Source organism: Oncorhynchus nerka, linkage group LG4, assembly GCF_034236695.1.
Source record: "Oncorhynchus nerka isolate Pitt River linkage group LG4, Oner_Uvic_2.0, whole genome shotgun sequence".
NCBI classification, from domain to species: domain Eukaryota; kingdom Metazoa; phylum Chordata; class Actinopteri; order Salmoniformes; family Salmonidae; genus Oncorhynchus; species Oncorhynchus nerka.
Window position 1 is genome coordinate 64,435,109 of NC_088399.1, and position 21,896 is coordinate 64,457,004.

Consider the following 21,896-nt stretch of genomic DNA (forward strand, 5'->3'; position numbering starts at 1 on the left):
GGAAAATGTAGAGAGGAGGGAGTGAAAGGATGCCAGGTCCGCAGGGAGGCGAGTTTTCCTCCATTTCCGCTCGGCTGCCCGGAGCCCTGTTCTGTGAGCTCGCAATGAGTCGTCGAGCCACGGAGCAGGAGGGGAGGACCGAGCCGGCCTGGAGGATAGGGGACATAGAGAGTCAAAGGATGCAGAAAGGGAGGAGAGGAGGGTTGAGGAGGCAGAATCAGGAGATAGGTTGGAGAAGGTTTGAGCAGAGGGAAGAGATGATAGGATGGAAGAGGAGAGAGTAGCGGGGGAGAGAGAGCGAAGGTTGGGACGGCGCGATACCATCCGAGTAGGGGCAGTGTGGGAAGTGTTGGATGAGAGCGAGAGGGAAAAGGATACAAGGTAGTGGTCGGAGACTTGGAGGGGAGTTGCAATGAGGTTAGTGGAAGAACAGCATCTAGTAAAGATGAGGTCGAGCGTATTTCCTGCCTTGTGAGTAGGGGGGGAAGGTGAGAGGGTGAGGTCAAAAGAGGAGAGGAGTGGAAAGAAGGAGGCAGAGAGGAATGAGTCAAAGGTAGACGTGGGGAGGTTAAAGTCGCCCAGAACTGTGAGAGGTGAGCCGTCCTCAGGAAAGGAGCTTATCAAGGCATCAAGCTCCGAGGGAACCTCCGAGGGAACCTGGAGGGCGATAAATGATAAGGATGTTAAGCTTGAAAGGGCTGGTAACTGTGACAGCATGGAATTCAAAGGAGGCGATAGACAGATGGGTAAGGGGAGAAAGAGAGAATGACCACTTGGGAGAGATGAGGATCCCGGTGCCACCACCCCGCTGACCAGAAGCTCTCGGGGTGTGCGAGAACACGTGGGCAGACGAAGAGAGAGCAGTAGGAGTAGCAGTGTTGTCTGTGGTGATCCATGTTTCCGTCAGTGCCAAGAAGTCGAGGGACTGGAGGGAGGCATAGGCTGAGATGAACTCTGCCTTGTTGGCCGCAGATCGGCAGTTCCAGAGGCTACCGGAGACCTGGAACTCCACGTGGGTCGTGCGCGCTGGGACCACCAGATTAGGGTGGCCGCGGCCACGCGGTGTGGAGCGTTTGTATGGTCTGTGCAGAGAGGAGAGAACAGGGATAGACAGACACATAGTTGACAGGCTACACAAGAGGCTACGCTAATGCAAAGGAGATTGGAATGACAAGTGGACTACACGTCTCGAGTGTTCAGAAAGTTAAGCTTACGTAGCAAGAATCTTATTGACTAAAATGATTAAAATGATACAGTACTGCTGAAGTAGGCTAGCTGGCAGTGGCTGCGTTGTTGACACTACACTAATCAAGTCGTTCCGTTGAGTGTAATAGTTTCTACTGTGCTGCTATTCGGGGCTAGCTGGCTAGCTAGCAGTGTTGATTACGTTACGTTGCGTTAAAAGAACGACAATAGCTGGCTAGCTAACCTAGGAAATCGCTCTAGACTACACAATTATCTTTGATACAAAGACTGCTATGTAGCTAGCTATGTAGCTAGCTACGATCAAACAAATCAAGCCGTTGTACTGTAATGAAATGAAATGAAAAATGTGATACTACCTGTGGAGCGAAGCGAAATGCGACCGGGTTGTTGAGTGCGGAAGTTCTGTTCGGTAGACGTTGGCTAGCTGTTGGCTAGCTAGCAGTGTCTCCTACGTTAAGGGCGACAAATAGCTGGCTAGCTAACCTCGGTAAATTAAGATAATCACTCTAAAACTACACACTCTAAACTACACAATTATCTTGGATACGAAGACAGCAAAGACAACTATGTAGCTAGCTAACACTACACTAATCAAGTCGTTCAGTTGAGTGTAATAGTTGTGCTGCTAATCGGTAGACGGTGGACGTTAGCTAGCTGGCTAGCTGCAGGGCAGATAGCAGTTTAGACTGCGTTAGGACGACGAAATACGATAATTACACAATTATCTATGATACAAAGACGGCTATGTAGCTAGCTAAGAAGAAATTGCTAAGATTAGACAAATCAAACCGTTGTACTATGATGAAATGTAATGAAATGTAATACTACCTGCGGACCGAGTGCGGATGCGACCGCTCGCTCCAACCCGGAAGCCACTTACGGTGTTAGTCATGTTTTGAATAAGGATCTGAACCTCTGATGGCATTTTCTTATTAATATCCATACGGATGAAAAAATGTGTATTTGAAGTGTACTGTGTGTGTAGGTGACAATGATCCTCATCCACATATTATCTCTTCCCGCCAGTGTCCGACTACGACTACTTCTCCGTGGGTGGTGACCAGGAGACAGACCAGCCCGACTTCGACAAGTCCTCCACCATCCCCCGCAACAGTGACATCAGCCAGTCCTACCGCCGCATGTTCCATGCCAAGCGGCCGGCCTCCACAGCGGGCATCCCCACCACGGCCCCCTCCCCCGCTAGCATTGTCACCCCCGGGGTGGCCACCATCCGCCGCACGCCCTCCTCCAAGCCCAACCTGCGCCGGCCCTCCGGAAGCTTGGGTCTGGGCCCAATCCCTGTCAAGCCCCCCATGATCCCCGTCAAGACGCCCACTGTGCCCGAGCACCCCGGGGTGTTCTTCAGGGGAGAGAGTGAGGGAGGGGGACCACTGAGCCCCCGGAGCCCACTCTCTTCAGCGGGTGACAACGGGTTGTTGGTGTCTCCCAAGGCAACTTGGGACACTCAGGCCCCCTCCGATCCTCCCACTTCCCCACCTCAGTCTGGTAGTAGGCTGTCGGAGTGGGACCGCGAGGCCCTGCCAGAGGTTCAGGAGGAGGAGCCCGGGTGCGGCGAGGGGGAAGATGTGCTCTTGGCCATACGGCGAGGGGTCAAGCTGAAGAAGACGGCATCCAACGACCGGTCGGCGCCGCGAATAGTGTGAGATGCTTCGCTTAGTGTACAATGTCCACTGCCCCTCAATGTAGCAGATTGAATCACATACAGTATCTGTGTCTTCACCCATAGGTTTAAGAAAAGGGTGGGAGTCTAGACACGGGAAAGTTGGGGAGGAGGGAAACGGAGCGACAACTGCTTTGACTATTTTCAAATGACGGAAAATATATAATCTTTTATTTGTATGTACATATTTATATTTTGATGCGTTTGTATGTTTCGTGTTCAATGCTCCTCTTCGTACTTTCACATTTTACCCGTCCATTGTCATGAAAGGTGCCAAAAGACTTAGAGATGAATTAACTTAAATGACTTTATTTTACTGAATATGATTCATCTTCTCTGTGAATCCACAGTAACAAAACAAAAAAAAGATTGGAGGGAGAAAGATATAGAAGGTAAGACTGTGTGGAGAAGAGGGGTACATAGGGAAATAACCACAAAGGAGAGCAACATTTTACTTTCCTGTAATAGCCAGTGTTTTATCAATTTTTTTATTTTGCCATTGAAAAATAAATCCAATTGCATGTTCTACCCCAAATAAAAGCAACCCTAATAAACTAGACCGCCAAAAGATTCAGAGCAAGAATAAATACAACCCACTGTCAATAGGAAGCTTCTTGGTCAGCAAATAAGGACGCAAAGACTTGCCACACGAACAATTCTTAACAATCGAAGGAGTGGTTGTCAACGGGTGTCACATCATTTGTCAATAGTCAAATATGTTGCAAAGGGTTTCTACCTTGAATGCAACTCTGGTGTCAGTGGAGGCACTCATTGATTGGTGGCTATAGGATAGGCTTATTTACTTTCCTGTTTTTCTCTAGAATTAGAGCCCGAGAGTTTCCATTACGCTTGAGACTGATCATTTATTTCAATGCAAGTGATGCTGTGCTAAAGGGCATACAGAGGATTCATACGCAAATATAACTGGAAAACGTAACAAGTGCTTGTCCCGCTGTGAAAATACTAGTAGACTCTGTGAAAGCTAGTGGTGATCACTGGTAACTAGAAGTCATTCGAAACGCGGAAACAAACTAATAGTATTAGAATATGTAAAGAAAAAATATTAAAAAGTGAAAGGTAACATAGTGGAGTTTGTTAGCTTGTGTTAAGTACCGTGAACTGAAGACAGAATTCACTATTGCGACTACCTAAAGTATTTCACAAAATGACATGGCCTAATATGTGTAGATATTCTAAACATTGTCATATCCTCCACTATAATTTTTCATGAACGCCATACCTTAGTTTGTGGTGTTGTAGACCAGCTTCACTGTCAAACACACAGCCCGTTAAATGATATCGAGTAATGCATGTTTTTTGTTGTTATTTTTTACTCAAACGTGTTAAAGCTCATTTTTATACTGAACCTATTTATCCCAATACATCTCCCCCATTTGAGAGCAGTTTGACTTTCTGCATAGTGACTGCAGCCGGATTATTCTTCCATTCAAGGCAGGTAAGGCAGGGGAAACTAAAGTGTGGCCGATGCAACGACATGCATATGAAGCTGAAAATCCTGTATGGCTCACAACTCAATTATTCTATACAAATGGTCTGATATTGTCCATGTAAAAGTTAGCTGTAATATACTGTAGTATTTTTTTCGAAAGTACAGCCGTTGGTGTAAAGATACGTTGCTAAATCTAATGTATGCTAAATGGTTAGAAGTAATCAAAGTTAAACTCACACCTTGCAAATACGAGGTTTTGTCCCAATAGTCTGCAATTAGTTTCCTTCTCTCATTTCCTTTTCTTCATGGTCAGATTCAAGAGGACTTAGCCTACTTATATGTGACAGGTAAAAGTAATATGATGTAAACATAATGTTAATCTAATGTGTTCATCTTGAAGTTCACGGACACGAGGGAAAAGGGGCAAGGAAATGAAGGAGCATTGGGACGCAGATTGTGGTCTAGATTGACACACACTAGTACTTTAGCCTTGTGAGTCAGTTGCTGATGACCTAGAGACATGTTTTGGACAGAGTTGACCTCTTTCTGTACCACTGACGTTGTCGAAGATAATTATTGTTCAGTTCCGGAATTCTGTCTCCTATTTTCTATGTAACAGTTGTTTCAGCTAAAAATAAAGATGTAGCAGAATGTGCGTCTGTTGAAAAATGTTCTAGAAGTGTTTCTTTGATTTTCTGCTTTCTACATTTCACATCAAAAGTCTCATCTTTGTTGTAGTATGATTTCCTGACTAAATGGAGATCATAAAATTGGAATCACTTGCTCAAGAGAAACATGAATGATACTCATATTTATTTAAACAGATGTCCTTGTACAGGAAAATAAGTACATTTGAATGTCATTCAGGCAGGGTGGAATATCTTTTGACAAAACATACTGCAACCTCTTCCAAAACGACTCCATTATATAATTATCTTTACAGATGGATAGTAATTCACCAGGAGGTGAATCTGCATGCTGTTGTGTGGTAGTAGGTACCGTGGTGAGCTGCCATGTGCCACTATGGAGTTATCACCAGGTAGTGTCATCCGGGGGCTCTTAGACGGGGCGCTCCCTGGGGCGGGTGACGTACTGCCACCACAGAGGGGGGAGGTCACCGTCCTTGCGGGCCGGGGGCAGGGCCTCGGTCTTGGGCCCAATGGCAGGGGTCTCTTCCTGCAGCTGCTGAACCTGAAACGAGAGATGACACCAGCTTAAGACTCAGAACAGTTCAAATTTCAACAATTGATGTAGATTGATATGGCGGTCTGAAGTGAGTATAATCAATTGGGTTATTTAATTCATATGAACGTTTGATAAATGTCATATTTCTAATCCAACAGGAGGGAAGTAATTAAAGAACTCCAAAGAAAATATGCCAGGGCCTTGATTATGACTTGAACGAACATTGCATAAATCAAATGTTCCCAGACTTCCAACTCAGACCCTTTTTGGAGGATTTAGGTTGGAGTGTACTTGTCGGCAAATATAAAGATATAAAATAAAACATAAAAGTACCTTTTGTAAACTAACACTTGCCCTTGGCTTTCCCCCCCTACTAGCAGTGACTTTTCTGATAGCTAGGTGGGACGACCACATATCACAATCATAGTAAGTACATTTTTCTTCTAAAATAGCTATCTTAAGATGAATGCACTAAGTCGCAATGGATAAGGGCTTGTGCTAAACTACTAAATGTAAAAACAGACCCACTGGTGAACATCAAACCATGCATTCTTTAACTTTGATGCTTTGTTTAGCACAGAGAATGGACAGAATTATTCACTTCATGGAAAAGGGACTATAGCCTAACTCACCTCTCCTGCCCAGCTCTGTTCTCGCAGCTTCTTCCACTGCTCCCTCTTGGCAAAGTAGTCAGGATACATGGCCTTCTCTGACGGATGCCAGTGATCTAGACACCATTCGGGGACCTGTACAAACAGAATACAAGAAATCAGAAAACTGCTTCTCCAATAGAATTCCCAGATCAAGCTTGGAGATGTCATGGCGACTTTGGCTAGCTAAACTCATGCACAGAAAAACTTAATCGGTTCTAACGGTCATCTCGTGCCGAACTGCGCATGTGCAGGCCGTCAAATGCAGTCCTTCGATATGAAGTCGTTTTTTGAAAATGAAAATGTGTCAGCTATAATAACCTGTTCAGCAGCAGCTAGTTAAGATATTGGCTCAAATGTAGGTTGTACCTTTAGATTGAGAAAAGTAACAACTAAGAATTCCGTGTAAACTTGCAAGTTAACACGACCCCTAAGTTTATCTAAACAAGTGGCTGAATTAATAAGGTCACAAGGCATCAGTGTTCGCATCGGCCATGTTTGAGAAGTCAATGCCCTTTGGATGAGTTATCTGTACAGCTGCCACTACATGGTTTCCTTGAGTTTTTTGTCCTGTCCGTTCCCGGCCCTGTCTACTCCTGCCACCTCTTCTCTAAGCAAAGCAGGCAGGACCGTTGCACTAACCGTTGCTCTAGCGACTCCAGGCACAGTGTGTACACATGCTGCTTCAGAGCCTGTACTGTTCTTCTTTCGACAAAACTTTGTTCATTTGCACAATGTCTCTCGTTCACATTCGCTTGTAAATGTCCAAAGTCACCAAAAATTACATTCAGTAGCTCCTACCTACAGTACCAGTCAAATGTTTGGACACACCTACTCATTCCAGAGTGTCTTTATTTTGACTATTTCCTACATTGTAGTGAAGACATCAAAACTATGAGATAACACAGCCAAAAAGTGTTAAATATAATATAATTTAAATATAAAATATTTGAGATTCTTCAAAGTTGCCACCTTGACAGCTTTGCACACTATTGGTATTCTCTCAACCAGCTTCATGAGGTAGTCACTTGGAATGCATTTCAATTAACAGGTGTGCCTTGTTAAGTTAAGTTGTACAATTTTCTTTCCTTAATGCGTTTGAGCCAATCAGTTGTGTTGTGACAAGGTATACAGAAAATAGCCCTATTTGGTAAAAAACAAGTCCATATTCTGGCAAGAAGAGCTCCAATAAGCAATGAGAAATGAGAGTCCATCATTACTTTAAGACACAAAGGTCTGTCAATCCAGAACATTTCAAGAACTTTGAGTGCAGTCTCAAAAACCTCTCTTCTTGGCCCAAGAGACTTGCTGGGGCAAAGAAACACGAGCAATGGACATTAGACCAGTGGAAATCTGTCCTTTGGTCTGATGAGTCCAAATTTGAGATTTTTGGTTCCAACTGCTGTGTCTTTGTGAGACACAGAGTAGGTGAACGGATTATCTCCGCATGTGTGGTTCCCACCGTGAAGCATGGAGGAGGAAGTGTGATGGTGCTTTGCTGGTGACACTGTCTGATATATTCTTGAATGAGTAGCTGTGTCCAAACATTTGACTGGTACTGTAACTAAATGAGCTGGATTGTCTGTCTTTGTAATTAGTTTATTTTCATTTGTGCTCGTTATCATATTCAGCCTCCATGGGGATTTGCTATTACTTGTGCTAATTTTGTTTGCATTGTGGTAATAGACTCTCAATCAATGGGCTTTTATGAATCTTTTTGGTGCCCCCTTGTGTACTTAACTAGTAATACCGTAAATCCCAGGATAAAAGATGGACCCTAATCCGTAATGCACATGCAGATGTTGGACAATCTCCTAATTTATTTACCTTGTACATTTCATATCTTTCATAGGAAGTTCCTCCGGGAGAGTCAGGGAATAGGTACGGCTGGGGGTGTTGGTTAGACCAGAATTCCTCCTCTCCTGCCTTCAGCATCATAGTGGCTTTGACCATGTCCTTCTCATCCTTGGCCTCGTCGAAGCGTGCCCTCATCATACACGCGTAAAAGCGGTATTTATCCCTGTAATCCAAATTAGTACTGTTAGGTGGTGCCAACGTTGTCAATAACAATAGGCTACACTGACTGTGCGTGTATGATCGACAGCTAGCTAAACACATTAGCTATCATAGTACAGAGGCAAACACCAACTTGAATCGAGCAGATAGCTAGCTAATGTATTGTTTATCCATCAGCTAGTTACTATAGCATGTCAGAGAGCTTATCGTTACATTAGCACCGCGCAGGGGTAAACAGAGGGTGACCTAGCTAGCTAGCTAGTTGGTTCCATGCAGTCGATAAGAACATTGCACATTATTCAATACGACTCCATAACTAGAACTACTTTGCTTACCTAAAAATACACCATGATTCAAGGTGCCTCAAGGATTTTTTGTACAGCCTCAAGACTTTTTGGTGGTGAGTAAGGTACGCAGTTGCCATTTTTTCTGTCCCCTGTCACCTTCGGCGGCGATGAGGATTGTGGGACATTGGATGTCTACGATTTGCCATTACAGTTTACACCTACGTGATGCGTAATATACATTTGTACTATTTTTGCAATATTGATAATAGCAAAGGATATATGATAATGATCTAGAGTGGCTGTAATAATACACAACACATACTATTTCCTTTCGTTGTTATCATTTTTCGTCACCTGAGACAAAGGTAAATATAAAATATGCGCATCTATTTGGTTATACATGGTAATTGTGTATGAGGTTGTAGAATAATGTGAAATGCTCAAAATTGCATGTGGAGTTTCTTTCAGCAGCTTGGCAAGGATGGCACACTTAAAATTTATAGGTAAGACGTTACCATGGATCGGATTGAGCAGTGCTGCCATATACTACAAGCAACTACGTTGTCTAAATTAGAGAAGTGGGTGTTGCTGAATGTACAGTTGTACAGTACTACTGATAGCTATTTTAGTTTACAGAACCCACCACAACTGCGGAACGACAGCTAGTCTAGCCAGTTTTCTGAACTATGCCCCTTGATGGAACAATACATTATTACATTACATTAGCTGTGCATGGAAGCTTGTACAGGAATCATCTACAGAATCAGAGATGGTCTATTGTTACTGTGCCACTTGACAATAGCCTAACTTTATACACGGTTCAAAATTGCTGTTGAGCTGCCTATTTGTGGTAAAGCTGAACGTGATGTAAGGTTGTATTGTGTGAATTATGTAAGTACTAAGCTGCTTAGTACTTACTGTAGACATGGATGCCTATAAAGCAGGGGATATATATGATTTCTGAGTTATGATTATGTATGCCATTCTGCTCCACAGATATCGGTATTAACCTAACGGACACTATGTTTCGAGGAGTTTACAGAGGAAATCAAAAACACCAAGGTAGGTAGGTGTGAGTTGAACATGCATTTGGGCTACATAACACGGCCAAATGAATCATCTGATCTGATATGTGCAATATACGTTACATTTGCTAGGCTGATTGGGAATGTATTAAGCATTTCTAACATATCTGTACTTCATTGTTGCCTAGTTATATACTCATTAATTGGTCAACTTTTTTATTTAAAAAATAAATAATTTGCAGGTGACTTTGATCAGATAATTGACCGTGCTGTCAAAGTCGGAGTCCAAAAGGTAAGATTTGTGTCAGTTTAATTTCATGTCAATATCATAAATATGATATTGTGTGAATAGCCTATATCAGGGCTATCCAACCCTTTTCCTGGAGAGCTACTGTCCTGTTGGTCTTCACTCTAACCTTAATCTACGGCACCTGATCCTAATAATTAGCTGGTTGATACACCGACTTAGGTTAGTTACAACTGGGGTTGGAGTGAAAACCTACAGGAGCGTAGCTCTCCAGGAACCGGGTTGGAGAACTCTGGGTCATGTTCCTTAATGCTTACAGTTCATGATCACGGGGGGAAATCTTGAAGACAGCAAGGAGGCCCTCAAATTAGCAGAGTCCAGAGGTAATGATGATGTATCAAAATGATTATTCACTCGTGTGTTAATACATTTTGTCAGCGCTATCAGAGTTATAACAGTTTCATTATGGTCATCCAATTTGTTTCTATGCACAGAGGAATTTTACAGTACGGTTGGATGTCATCCAACACGCTGCAGCGAGTTTGAACAGAGTGGACCAGATCAGTACTTCACATCACTGAGGGAGTTGGCAACATCAAACAAGGGCAAGGTGGTGGCCATTGGAGAATGTGGATTAGGTAGGTTGGCAGCCATATATTGTCATCATCTCCAACTTATACATGTTATACATATGTTTTAGTGTTGTTTACAGTTTCAACATACTGGTACATGTACAATAAATGGGTCAAGTTATTTAGCCCACTATATGCCTCTGCTCTCAACATCACAGATTTTGACAGGTTGGAATTCTGTCCAAAAGAAACTCAAATGAAGTGAGTTACCTTTTTTCTTTTAAAATAATTTTTCTAGACTGCACCAATACAAATAATGTACTGCACTTAACGAAAGGAAAAATGTCAAAGTTAAGATTATAAGTGCATCAAACCACTTTTTCCCTGTGACAGGTATTTTGAGAAGCAGTTCGACTTGGCTGAGGAAACCAAACTGCCAATGTTCCTTCACTGCAGAAACTCGCATAAGGACTTCCTTGGTATGTTTGTTGTCTCACACATATACAACATCTGCCTCTTGATGCCATGACAATGGCTAATGTTTTATATTGTAATTTGTTTTCTTGGCAGACATCATGAAGAGAAACAGAGACCGATGTGTCGGAGGTGTGGTAAGGAAATTTCTCATTCGGATGCTATTTTGTAGTTGAGAACCATTCATGTAATGAATACATTATTTCCCCTTGACCCCTAGAAAAGTTATAAATCAGTGTCATTGAATGCTTTTCAAATCTACCAGGTCCATTCTTTTGATGGAACTAAAGAAGATGCTGCTGCCCTCACTGACCTGGATCTATATATTGGCATAAACGGCTGGTGAGATCATTTTGAGGTTGAGAAGTTATTATGGAGAATAGTGACCTGTGTAAATATAGTCTATTTCATGCCAAATCTTTGTTTTTGTTCTCTCACCATTTCAGTTCTTTGAAAACAGGAGCAAATATTGAAGCGATGAAGTCCATTCCCAGTGAAAGACTGATGATTGAGACAGGTTTGTGACTCTGCTGAGAAAAAGTGCTGATATTAATCTGTCTCATTTTGCTTCAGAACATTGGGAGAATGCTAGTTTGAGTGAATGCTCTCCTCTCATTTCTAGATGCTCCATGGTGTGGGGTGAAGAACACTCATGCGGGGGCCAAGCACATCAAAACTACATTTCCCACCAAGAAGAAATGGGAGGCAGGACACTGCTTGAAGGACAGGAACGAGCCTTGCCATATCATGTATGTCAGTTGGTCCCTAGGTTGAAAGGGATAGTACAACATCTGGGGGTCTCGTTAGCATATAGTATGTTACAGTGATGACCCAACTTGGACTTGTTCATTCATTCATGCTAATCTGAGCATTACCAGCTGAATTGATTAGCCCTGTGATCTCATTGTGTTGTTGTTCAGGATGATATCTGACTTTTTGTCATGTGAATCGCTTTTTCTCCTTTGTTCCAGACAAGTGCTTGAAATCATGGCTGCTGCAAGGAATGAGGATCCTGTGGAGATGGCAAACATCATTTACAACACCACTATGAAAGTGTTCTTTACTGGAAGCTGATTACTTTTCCAAAAATAAATTTTCCCGGACCTAATTTGAAAATGCCTTTTGTCCTTAAGGAAGAGCATTTCATGCTACTCTTCAAGAGTGGTTTATGTTTACACCATCTGCCAACTGGCTCCAACTGCTCATGTTAGCACTTGCTGGTGTCAATCAGTGAAGTCCTCAGAAATGCCTTATCACTAACTTTGCATGGAGAATTTAGATAGCATGGCCTTCAAATGCCTATTTGCTCTGTTCCATCTGACTGTGCAATCCACTATTTCATCAGCCCAGGGAGGGACGTTATAAACTTGATCTCCACAATAAAAATAATCTAGACATTATCTCACATTTATTTTACACTAACATTTCGTGTTCAACAGCGGAAAGCAAGGGATAAGAACATTGCCGGCCAATATGGCAATGGAACATTTAGAAAGAACAACTGGGTAGTACCAATAGATCGAATGACCAGCCGGCTTGGGTAGCAAACCTAGATTTGTATCGGGACTATCTTGTGGAAGTGTGAAATAGTATGAATTAATGAATCAAAATAACGTTTTTAATAAAAATGTTAATCGTTATTTTAATGTGTTGTATAAAAGGGGTAATGCCCTCGAAGCCAGCCTGAACAACACCCGTGCTAATATATCCCCCAAACACCGGATTCGAGGGCATTACCACTTAAGTATAAGTATTTTAACCTTTATTTAACTAGGCAAGTCAGTTAAGAACAAATTCTTATATACAATGACGGCCTACTGGGGAACAGTGGGTTAATTGCCTTGTTCAGGGGCGGAGCCACCGATTTTTACTTTGTCAGCTCAGGGATTCGAAAGGTTACTGGCCCAACGCTCTAACCACTAGGTTACCTGCTGCCCCTTGTGTTCCCCATGTAACTTTTGTATTGTAGCGACCCGCACAGACAGCTGTGTGTTATGTGCTAGGCTAGGAGGTGGTTGTGTTGTACTGACCAGTACCCGGTGTTCGCGGGGTCCGACATGTCAATCAACCTGCTATCTGCCAATCACGGGAATGCCTGGAATGTTCTGATGCCGGGCATCCTGGTGGTTGGCGGAGTGGCGTGGAGGGGGGTTGGGCATTGGAAGTTAAGACCAGGTTCAGCCTTTGTTCTCTCTCTCTTACGTCTGGGCTTCACAAGAGAAGGTCACGATTGGCTTGTGGGTTTATCTGTCATCTATTTGGCGTGTGCTACGGCCCAAACAGTAGCCTGTGTAAAGTTGGTTCAATAAACCGTCAATTCGCAAACTCAAGCCTCTGTCTGGACAATTGTTCATTTATGATCTAGTCAGGTCATTACAGTATTGATGTAATATTGTAATAAAGTATCCTATTTCCGACTAGCACGTGAACGCGGCAGAAAGCACCATAAAGCCACAAATAGGAGAATGCACCAGATATTTCGCCAGATGTCTAAATGTGAAGCATCCGGTTGGCGTTTCCACTCACTACCAAATATGGTGATGAGAGGAAGAAGTCCTGTGGCCGGCAGCGGGAAAGATGGAGCGAGATGGATTTTGGCCAACATTCTGCAGATTTTCTCATCAATAAAACATTTGATCTACATACAGTATTCTGTTTCCAAAAACTTGCAGACTTCACCCTTTGCCAAAGTTTCTGAAATGTGCGTTTAGAAGGAGCGCAAGAGCGAACTGAGTTATTGCACATGCGCACTTCACAGATTAGGCAAATATGCAAATAATTGCTACAACGCGCCAATAGAATCTCAGTAGCTGGTGCTTGGCTCTGCCCATCATCTCCCTGCTTGTTCTACCCACTATGATAAAATCACTCCCATTGGAAAAGACAGGCTCTGGTCTGTCTTGGGTTAGTTATACAAATCTTTGATGAAGCACGCCGATACGTCACAGACTACACCTTTTGACGTCCAAAACGTCACGAGGGTTTTAAAAAAGTAGCAACTTCCGCGTTCTTTGCATAGCAACAGGAGGGCAGCGAATATGGCGGATTGTACGGACCCCGTTAAATGACGTGTGGGAAGTTGACACCAAAAGAAGCGAGAAGCTGGAGTTTTTAACTCTTTAAACGGAGTGACCGAGTCCTCCAGGATTTACGCCCTAAGCCATGGCCTCAGCTAATGTCCGAATCGGCCAACAAGCCTTGACCGTGCTGGATGTGGCATTTCGAGTCCATTGTATCTTTATTATCGACGCCATTTTTAACTCTTACTATGATCCTGGGTCAGGATGGGCCGGAACAGCGAGCAAGATTTTAATCCGAGTAATGGGTAAGATTATTAGTAGTTTTGGACCCCTACATGCGAGCTGCTGTCACCCTCTTGACAACTAACTAGTTACTATTGCAGACGTCAGTGTGGCTGACTCGTGTCACCTGTCAACCGCGAAGGGCCTGGACCACAGCCCAATCCTCCCAAAGCCGTTTTATTTTTGTTATTTGACCTTTATTTAACTAGGCAAAGCAGTTAAGAACAAATTCTTATTGACAATAACGGCCAAACCCCCAACCTGGAAGACGCTGGGCCAATTCCTGTGCGCCGCATTATGGGACTCCCAATCACGGCCGGTTGTGATACAGCCTGGAATCGAACCAGGCTCTGTTGTAACGGCTCTAGCGCTGAGATGCAGTGCCTTTGACCGCTGCGTCTGTGCCACTCGGGAGCCAGTGATAACAACACGAAGACTATGTTCTTTGCAGTTGTTAGCCAGATAGGTAGCTAATAACCCTACACCTTACTCCTGGGCTTTCTAGTACATTTAGCTAGCCAGCGTTAGGCAGGCAAGTAACGTTAGGCAGGCATATGATCAACATATCAGACAAATTAATACCAGCCAGGTGTTGTAGGATAATTTACCTCTGGCCAAGTAGCTAGTAAGTAAGGTTATGAAGTATGGGTAAACCTGTTTTGTCAATGCAGGACAAATAACTGATGTTGTGGCCTTCATTTTGGCCTGTCAATACTGTCACAGGCAAACACACATGTCTAGATAGTTTGCTGACCTCAGTGTGTGTTTGATCAGTTATTTTTTGGCCATACTTACTGCCTTCAAGTCCAACACTATGTTTGCATGACCCTTGTCAAACAGCCTACCTACCCTGCAAGTTACCATACTACTCTCTCCCCTTGCAAACATGTCAATCGTTACACATGATTTCAGACAGTTTTAGATACCGACCCTACCTTTGCGCTTGATTACACTAAACTACACTGGGGTCGGAATACAATCATAATTACATTAAGACAGTGGAGCCGAAGTGAGATATGGGTCTGAAAACCTCCATGCAGGGAAGGGATATGCCACTGTATATCAAGTTACACTTCATCCACACTGATACATAGAGAATGTTGAAATACTGTCCGTTTTCCTGGAACACTGCCCTTTTCATCCTCATATTAGCAAACGGTAAACACAGCAGCCAATTTTGAAATGGCAGTGTCCGCCATTGTTCAACCTGACGTGCCATTTCATAATGGCTGGTAGGGCTACCTCGTATGAGGACGAAAAGGGTTTGTTTTCCAGGAGAACTAGCAGTATTTCAATATTCTCGATGCATCAGTGTGGATAAACGTACAATTTGGAGTACAGTGGCATATCCCATCCCTGCATTGAGGTAAGTTTTCCGACCCCAGTATAGTTCAGTGTAATCAAGCTCAACGGTAGGGTTGGTAGTTTGCCTAAAGTAAGATACTACCAAATTACTGATCCCTCTCCAGCTAAATGTAGTTCTAAACCTTATCATAAATCAAGACCTTTTGTACAGTAGATCGTCTGTTTCACTTGATGTCATGTTGACACTATGGTTTGAATTTTTTTCAGGTATCGTGGTCTCCAGTGTGGTCCTGGTGTTGTCCCAGAAGGCCCTATTCAAGTTCTACACGCTATTCTTCGCTGTGCTCCTGGGAGTGGTGGCCGTTCTTATCAACTACTACGCCATATCTCACATAGACTTCTACAGCGCCTACTACAAAGCAGCGCTGGGCTTTAGAATCGTACCACGAAATGGGCCCACCCTGTGGTTGGGCATGGCCGTGGTGCAACTCCTTTTCGGCATGGGCTATGTGGTGCTGCTAAACATTCAGTCTGTGTTTGCTGCTCTTGTGGTCCTGGATGTCATGATTCCGCTGTGGGGGCTCATCATTGAGCTTCCCGTGGACGTACGGCAACTGGTAGCGGTGGCCTCGGGCCTGGCTCTGGCTCTGAACACGGCTGTGTGCCTGGCCCTTAAGCTCAAGTGGTTCTACTACTCCTGCCGCTACGTCTACCTGCTGGTGCGCCACATGTACCGCATCTACGGGCTGCAGCTTCTAGTGGAGGACACCTGGAAGAGGATCCGCTTCCCGGACGTGCTGCGTGTCTTCTGGCTCACACGCATGACAGCGCAGGCCATCATCCTGGTCTACGTAGTCAAGGTGGTGCGGCACGAGAGCGGCGAACACAGCTACCTGACGTGGGACGTCTTCTGGGACCTGTTCAGCAACCTTATCATCAGCGGCTGCGACTCTACACTGACCGTGTTGGGCATGAGTGCCGTCATCTCGTCCATCGCCCACTACCTGGGCCTCAGCATCCTGGCATTCATCGGCTCCACCGAGGAAGAGGACAAGCGGCTGGGCTTCGTGGCGCCCGTTCTTTTCTTCATCCTGGCCCTGCAAACGGGCCTGAGTGGTCTGGACCCTGAGGAACGGCTGGTGCGGCTCAGCCGCAACATGTGCCTTCTGCTGACTGCCATCCTCCACTTCATCCATGGCATGACGGACCCCGTGCTCATGTCGCTGAGTGCCTCGCACGTCTCCTCCTTCCGCCGCCACTTCCCGGTCCTGCTGGTGTCGCTCTGCCTCTTCCTGCTGCCTGTTGTGCTCAGCTACACCCTGTGGCACCGCTACGCCCTCAACACCTGGCTGTTCGCCGTCACGGCCTTCTGCGTGGAGCTCTGCCTCAAGGTGGTGGTGTCGCTGACGGTCTACGCCCTTTTTATGGTGGATGGCTACTACAACGTGCTGTGGGAGAAGCTGGACGACTACGTCTACTGCGTGCGCTCCACAGGCAACGTCATCGAGTTTGTCTTTGGCGTCATCATGTTTGGAAACGGCGCCTACACCATGATGTTCGAGGCGGGCAGCAAGATCCGCGCCTGCATGATGTGTCTCCACGCCTACTTCAACATCTACCTGCAGGCCAAGAACGGCTGGAAGACCTTCATCAACCGCCGTACGGCTGTCAAGAAGATCAACTCCCTGCCGGAGGTGAAGGGTGGCCAGCTGCGCGACATCGAGGACGTCTGCGCCATATGCTACCAGGAGTTTGCCACGTCGGCACGTATCACGCCATGCCAACACTACTTCCATGCACTCTGCCTCCGTAAGTGGCTCTACATCCAGGACACGTGTCCCATGTGCCACCAGAAGGTGTACATTGAGGAGGAGGCCCGGGACAGGGTGCCCTTCAACAACAACGGCTACGTGGCGCCAGGTGGGGACCTGGGCCAGTTTGCAGAGCCCGGCGGGGCAGAGGCTGCAGCAGCCGCAGGTGGGCCTGAGCATGAGAATGAACTACTGGAGGATAATGATAGTATTGAGTATGACGAGGATGAGTGGGGGACAGAGAACGGTGAAACGCCCATAGAGGAAGACTATATTAATGATGACACAGACTCTAACGGGGACTGATCAGCCCTATAGAGATAAATATATTATATATATTTAAGTACATTTTCTCAACATCAGGGATGTCACTCATTTTCACTCTTAAGATTTGTTTCCTTTTTTGTTTGTCTTTGGGTTAGCTCCTCCAAGGGCTTGCAGAGGTGTAGCTGCTATGATGTGTGCCTAGGTGGTTGGGTGTCCCAACAGGTGCAGTTCTGTGTGAGAGACCCACATTCCTTGTGTTTTGTAGGGATGCTGTTGGTCGTGTGTTTGCTGTTTTGCTGAAAGAAAGTAAGCAGGGAGCCGAGAGGGCCTCCAAGAGCTCCGGCGCCAAGAAGAGGTTTAATTAAAACGTGAAGTTCTACTGTAATCACAGATATACCTCTTATTACTACTGGTCTCTTGTGTGACCTTGCTTAAATTGTGTACGTTATTGTACATGTAATAAAAATACACTTTCCCTTAGAAAAGAGAAGGTTGTATTCAAATGAGTGTTTTGAGAGATGCTACTTTACTCGACTTCAAGAGATGTTTGAGTCTTACCTTGGAAATGAAACCGCAACATTGCACCATGTTTTGCTCAGATCATGTGTTCATTAAGAGATCTCTGCACTTCAACTCACTTGGTTGAAATAGTTTTGTTAGTGATGCTTATCCGCACTTTTGCAGTTTTTAGTTTTTAAAAGGGCAGTTGATTTTACATTCTTTAGAAATGGCAACAGCTTCCAGAGCAACTAAAGATTACAGTGTTATCTTCAATACAATAGTAATTATTATTAATCATGGTGAATTGAAATTACTGAAAGTATCACTTGTCTTAATCAGGAATTGAGAGGCATCTTATTTAATTGAAAAGCTGTGCTTTCAGTTTGTTTCAGCAATGAAGGACTTTGATTATTGGTTTAGTTGTTTGCTTTTAATGACAGGTAAAGCTGTTAATTTAGCATTTTGTATTTAAAAAAAAGATTCATGTAAATAAAATCATCTTTAATAGTGGTTTGGTCAATAAGTGCTCAAGAATAACTTCAAACACTGTAGTACACGCTAGTGAGTTACCTTTTCATATCAGCATTACATGAGCTACATTTCCATCCAATTTTCATGCGAATATTCTGAAATCTGCATAAAATGTTGTATTTTTCATTCGGTGTTAGAATTTAACAGCGAACGTTATTTGTATGTGCACGACGTCATCACGCACAGACTTTTATCCTCAATAGTTTGATTTTTCGCATTTTCAGAAAAACTGTTGGGTTAACGTTAAATATAAATCAATTCGCAGCTACAGTGCGGGTAGGATACCTACATGAGATTATTATGGATAAAAGCGATATTTGTATTTATCAAACTGCAGGCAAAGCATCGATCACAGTGTCATCAGAATAAGAGCCTCTAACGTTACATATATTGGAAAGGAGTGTCAAACTCATCCACGTGCACTTTGACCAACCTGTGAAGTTCATTATTTAATCTGTAGCCTAATAAACTGCATGGTTTCACGAGTCGTACTGTGAGGACCACACAACATAAAATTGCGTGATGGTTATTATATAATTATTTAGGCATAAAGGCGTTTCCACCGCAATTTCTCGCATAATTAATTTTACAGACAGAAAAATCCCACCATGTTGAACGAACAAATGTCTTTCGGCAATTATAAAATTGTACCGGCATATCCTGTTTCCATCAACCGGTCGGATGTGACTTTTTTCATGCGTCAGGTAATTCATCCCCCTGAAATGGCTGGATGGACCTGGTTACTGATGATGAACATGAGTTTATTTGATAAGTACCTAGGCAGAACTACCAGGGATTAGGGAACAATATAACCCTGCTTACAACACACAAACCAAATGTAAACCTTATGAAACAAAAGCTAAATCCTCACACACAATATATACAAAAGTATGTGGACACCTTCAAATGAGTGGATTCGGCTACTTCAGCCACAACTGTTGCTGACAGGTGTATAACATCGAGCACACAGCCATGCAATCTCCATAGATACATATTGGCAGTAGAATTGCTTTAGTGAAAGAGCTAAGTTACTTTCAATGTGGCACCGTCATAGGATGCCACCTTTCCAACAAGTCAGTTTGTCTAATTTCTGCCCTGCTAGAGCTGCCCCGGTCAACTGTATGTACTGTTATTGTGAAGTGGAAACATCTAGGAGCAACAACAGCCATGAAGTGGTAGGCCACCAAGCTCACAGAATGAAACCACAGAGCGCGATACGCGGTTCCTTGGTTGGAACACTCACTACCAAGTTCCAAAGTGCCTCTGGAAGCAACATCAGCACAATAACTGTTAGTCGGGAGCTGCAAGAAATGGGTTTCCATGTCGGAACAGTCGCACACAAGCCTAAGATCACCATGCGCAATACCAAGTGTTGGCTGGAGTGGTGTGATGAATCACGGCTTCACCATACTGCAGTCCGAAAGACTAATCTTTTTTTGCGGATGCCAGGAGAACGCTACCTGACCCCATGCATAGTGCCAACTGTGAAGTTTGGTGGTGAAGGAACAATGGTCTAGGATGGTTTTTGATGGTTTGGGCTAGGCCTCTTAGTTCCAGTGAAGGGAAATCTTAACACCACAGCATAAAATGACATTCTAGACGATTCTGTGCTTGCAACTTTGTGGCAAAAGTTTTGGGTTGGCCCTTTCCTGTTTCAGCATGACAATTCCCCCGTGCACAAAGCGAGGTCCATACAGAAATGGTTTGTTGAGATCGGTATGAAAGAACTTGACTGGCCTGCACAGAGCCCTTACTTCAACCCCATGAATTAGAACACCAACTGCGTACTACCTCACTAATGCTCTTGTGGCTGAATGGAAGCAAGTCCCTGCAGCAATGTTCCAACATCTAGTGGAAAACCTTCCCAGAAGACTGGAGGCTGTTAAAGCAGCAAAGGGGGTACAACTCAATATTAATGCCCATCATTTTGGAATGAGATGCTCAACGAGCAGGTCTCCACATACTTTTGGTCATGTAGCGTAGATGCTTGACAATGCAGCAATTACTACACATTATTTTACAAAACAAAGGTACTTATTATTATCATCACACATGGATACTAATGTAATAAGAAAGATAAGTATAACTAACCCTGTATAGTTAATCTGTGTCGTTTACAGTGGGAGCAAATTAAGCACAGTGGCCAGAACAGGCAAGGGTTAGGGTTAAGGTCAAAGCCAAGCACGAGTTTGCAAGATGCTATTTCCGTTAGGGAACGCCTCCTCTGAAGTGGGCGTGTTGACAAACTAAATTCGATCTGGCACTTCTAAACAACGTAATTTAAAAAAAACTTTGGCAAATCGTCAAGTCTATAAAACGTAGTGCATTGTGTTCGTGACATATTTATTGAGATCAAGAGGTTTCATCGATGAGAAAATTAGCGGCCCAGTTTCAAATAGTTCCATCCTCGCCCACTATCCACGACTGGACTTTCTCTCACTACCATATTTGGTGGAGAGAACGTTCTGCGTTACCCCTTCTGTCTGTGCAGAGTTGCCATGTTTGTAGTTTAGGGCTACGTTGAAAACGATGTAGTGGTGAAAATCTATTGGTCGCGGGTTTTTGGGCTATTTCTAAATTGCACCGCGGCCGCCATGGCATTTCTCTTAAAAATATATATTTCACTCTGACCTGCTGCTGACGGTCAGGCAGTGATTGACGCAATTACTGAACGTGAGGAAAGAGTAGCACGCGCGCACATCGTGACTACGTTTTACCATTTGTAGGTAGGCTATTTAGATCATAATTATGGGGACACCTATTTCCAAAACTTTTTCCTGCGCATCAAGAAATAAAGGAGGCAAAGTAGTGGAAAACGACTTTGGGCGCACTACAGCTCGTTACATCAATATTCTAATGTAGACTTTGCCTTCAAGCGAAGTGTTTTATGCGTGCTCAGTTCTTGGGTCTCGGGGGCTCCCGGAGTAGAAATTATAAATGGAAGTTCGGGAACTCCCTCGCGTGGTTCTTTTATGTGGAGAATGATACATTGGACTCTGTTGTAGCCTATTAATTTGTATACCATATTAATTTGTATACCATTGTAGGCTACCATTTGATACAATAAATATGTTGAAATTATGATATCATTTAGTCATTGCAAATCAATGTGCCACTTGTGTAGCCTACATGGGGCTGGCAAACCAATTTAATAAATAGCCTATAACTGTTGTAGCATTGTGTTATTATGCAATTATTAATGGGAATGTTTAGTTAAATACATTTGAAGTTATCTAAACTCTATCGCAATTGCCGGTCAGTTGTTAGAACGCATTAGATTGACGGTAACTAGTCAGATTAGGCTACAGGTTTTATTTTTAAATATCCAAAACACTGGCTGTTGTTGACAAGCATATTATGTTCCTAATACACTAACATCAAAAGTT

At 43.8% G+C, this 21,896-nt stretch overlaps 4 protein-coding genes across 7 annotated transcripts in view; 3 read left to right on the forward strand and 1 right to left on the reverse strand.

Annotated features, from left to right (window-relative positions):
• Positions 1-5,010, forward strand: part of LOC115128420 (protein MTSS 1) — a 49,886-nt gene extending 44,876 nt beyond the window's left edge. Inside the window, exon 16 of the mRNA XM_065017750.1 lies at positions 2,233-5,010. Within this exon, the coding sequence (XP_064873822.1) occupies positions 2,233-2,870 (638 nt within the window). The 3' untranslated portion in view covers positions 2,871-5,010. The remainder of the gene's footprint in view (positions 1-2,232) is intronic.
• Positions 5,011-5,133: 123 nt separating this feature from the next.
• Positions 5,134-8,661, reverse strand: ndufb9 (NADH:ubiquinone oxidoreductase subunit B9). The gene is made up of 4 exons (XM_029658258.2): positions 8,524-8,661; positions 8,000-8,192; positions 6,155-6,268; positions 5,134-5,528 (listed from the first exon to the last, which is right to left on the reverse strand). The coding sequence occupies exons 1-4, from the start codon at positions 8,610-8,612 to the stop codon at positions 5,397-5,399; spliced, it is 528 nt and encodes a 175-aa protein (XP_029514118.1). The 5' UTR covers positions 8,613-8,661; the 3' UTR covers positions 5,134-5,396.
• A 371-nt stretch (positions 8,662-9,032) lies between these two features.
• Positions 9,033-12,193, forward strand: tatdn1 (TatD DNase domain containing 1). 2 transcript variants are annotated; one of them, XM_065017748.1, is made up of 12 exons: positions 9,033-9,053; positions 9,472-9,537; positions 9,743-9,792; positions 10,067-10,130; positions 10,242-10,385; positions 10,538-10,580; positions 10,713-10,798; positions 10,890-10,930; positions 11,059-11,135; positions 11,240-11,310; positions 11,416-11,542; positions 11,765-12,193. In XM_065017748.1, exons 2-12 carry the CDS (start codon positions 9,498-9,500, stop codon positions 11,865-11,867), a joined length of 846 nt encoding a protein of 281 aa, XP_064873820.1. In that variant the 5' UTR covers positions 9,033-9,053; positions 9,472-9,497; the 3' UTR covers positions 11,868-12,193. The 2 variants fall into 2 exon arrangements, with proteins under 2 accessions (XP_064873820.1, XP_064873821.1); XM_065017749.1 differs by lacking the exon at positions 9,033-9,053 and adding an exon at positions 9,261-9,366.
• Positions 12,194-13,702: 1,509 nt separating this feature from the next.
• On the forward strand, positions 13,703-18,489 carry rnf139 (ring finger protein 139). Of its 3 annotated transcripts, XM_029658260.2 has the most exons (3): positions 13,703-14,118; positions 15,668-17,377; positions 17,744-18,489. In XM_029658260.2, exons 1-3 carry the CDS (start codon positions 13,956-13,958, stop codon positions 17,776-17,778), a joined length of 1,908 nt encoding a protein of 635 aa, XP_029514120.2. In that variant the 5' UTR covers positions 13,703-13,955; the 3' UTR covers positions 17,779-18,489. The 3 variants fall into 3 exon arrangements, with proteins under 3 accessions (XP_029514120.2, XP_029514119.2, XP_029514121.1); XM_029658259.2 differs by having other exon boundaries at positions 13,706-14,118; positions 15,668-18,489; XM_029658261.2 differs by lacking the exon at positions 13,703-14,118 and adding an exon at positions 14,136-14,561 and having other exon boundaries at positions 15,668-18,489.
• The last annotated feature ends 3,407 nt before the right edge of the window (positions 18,490-21,896 follow it).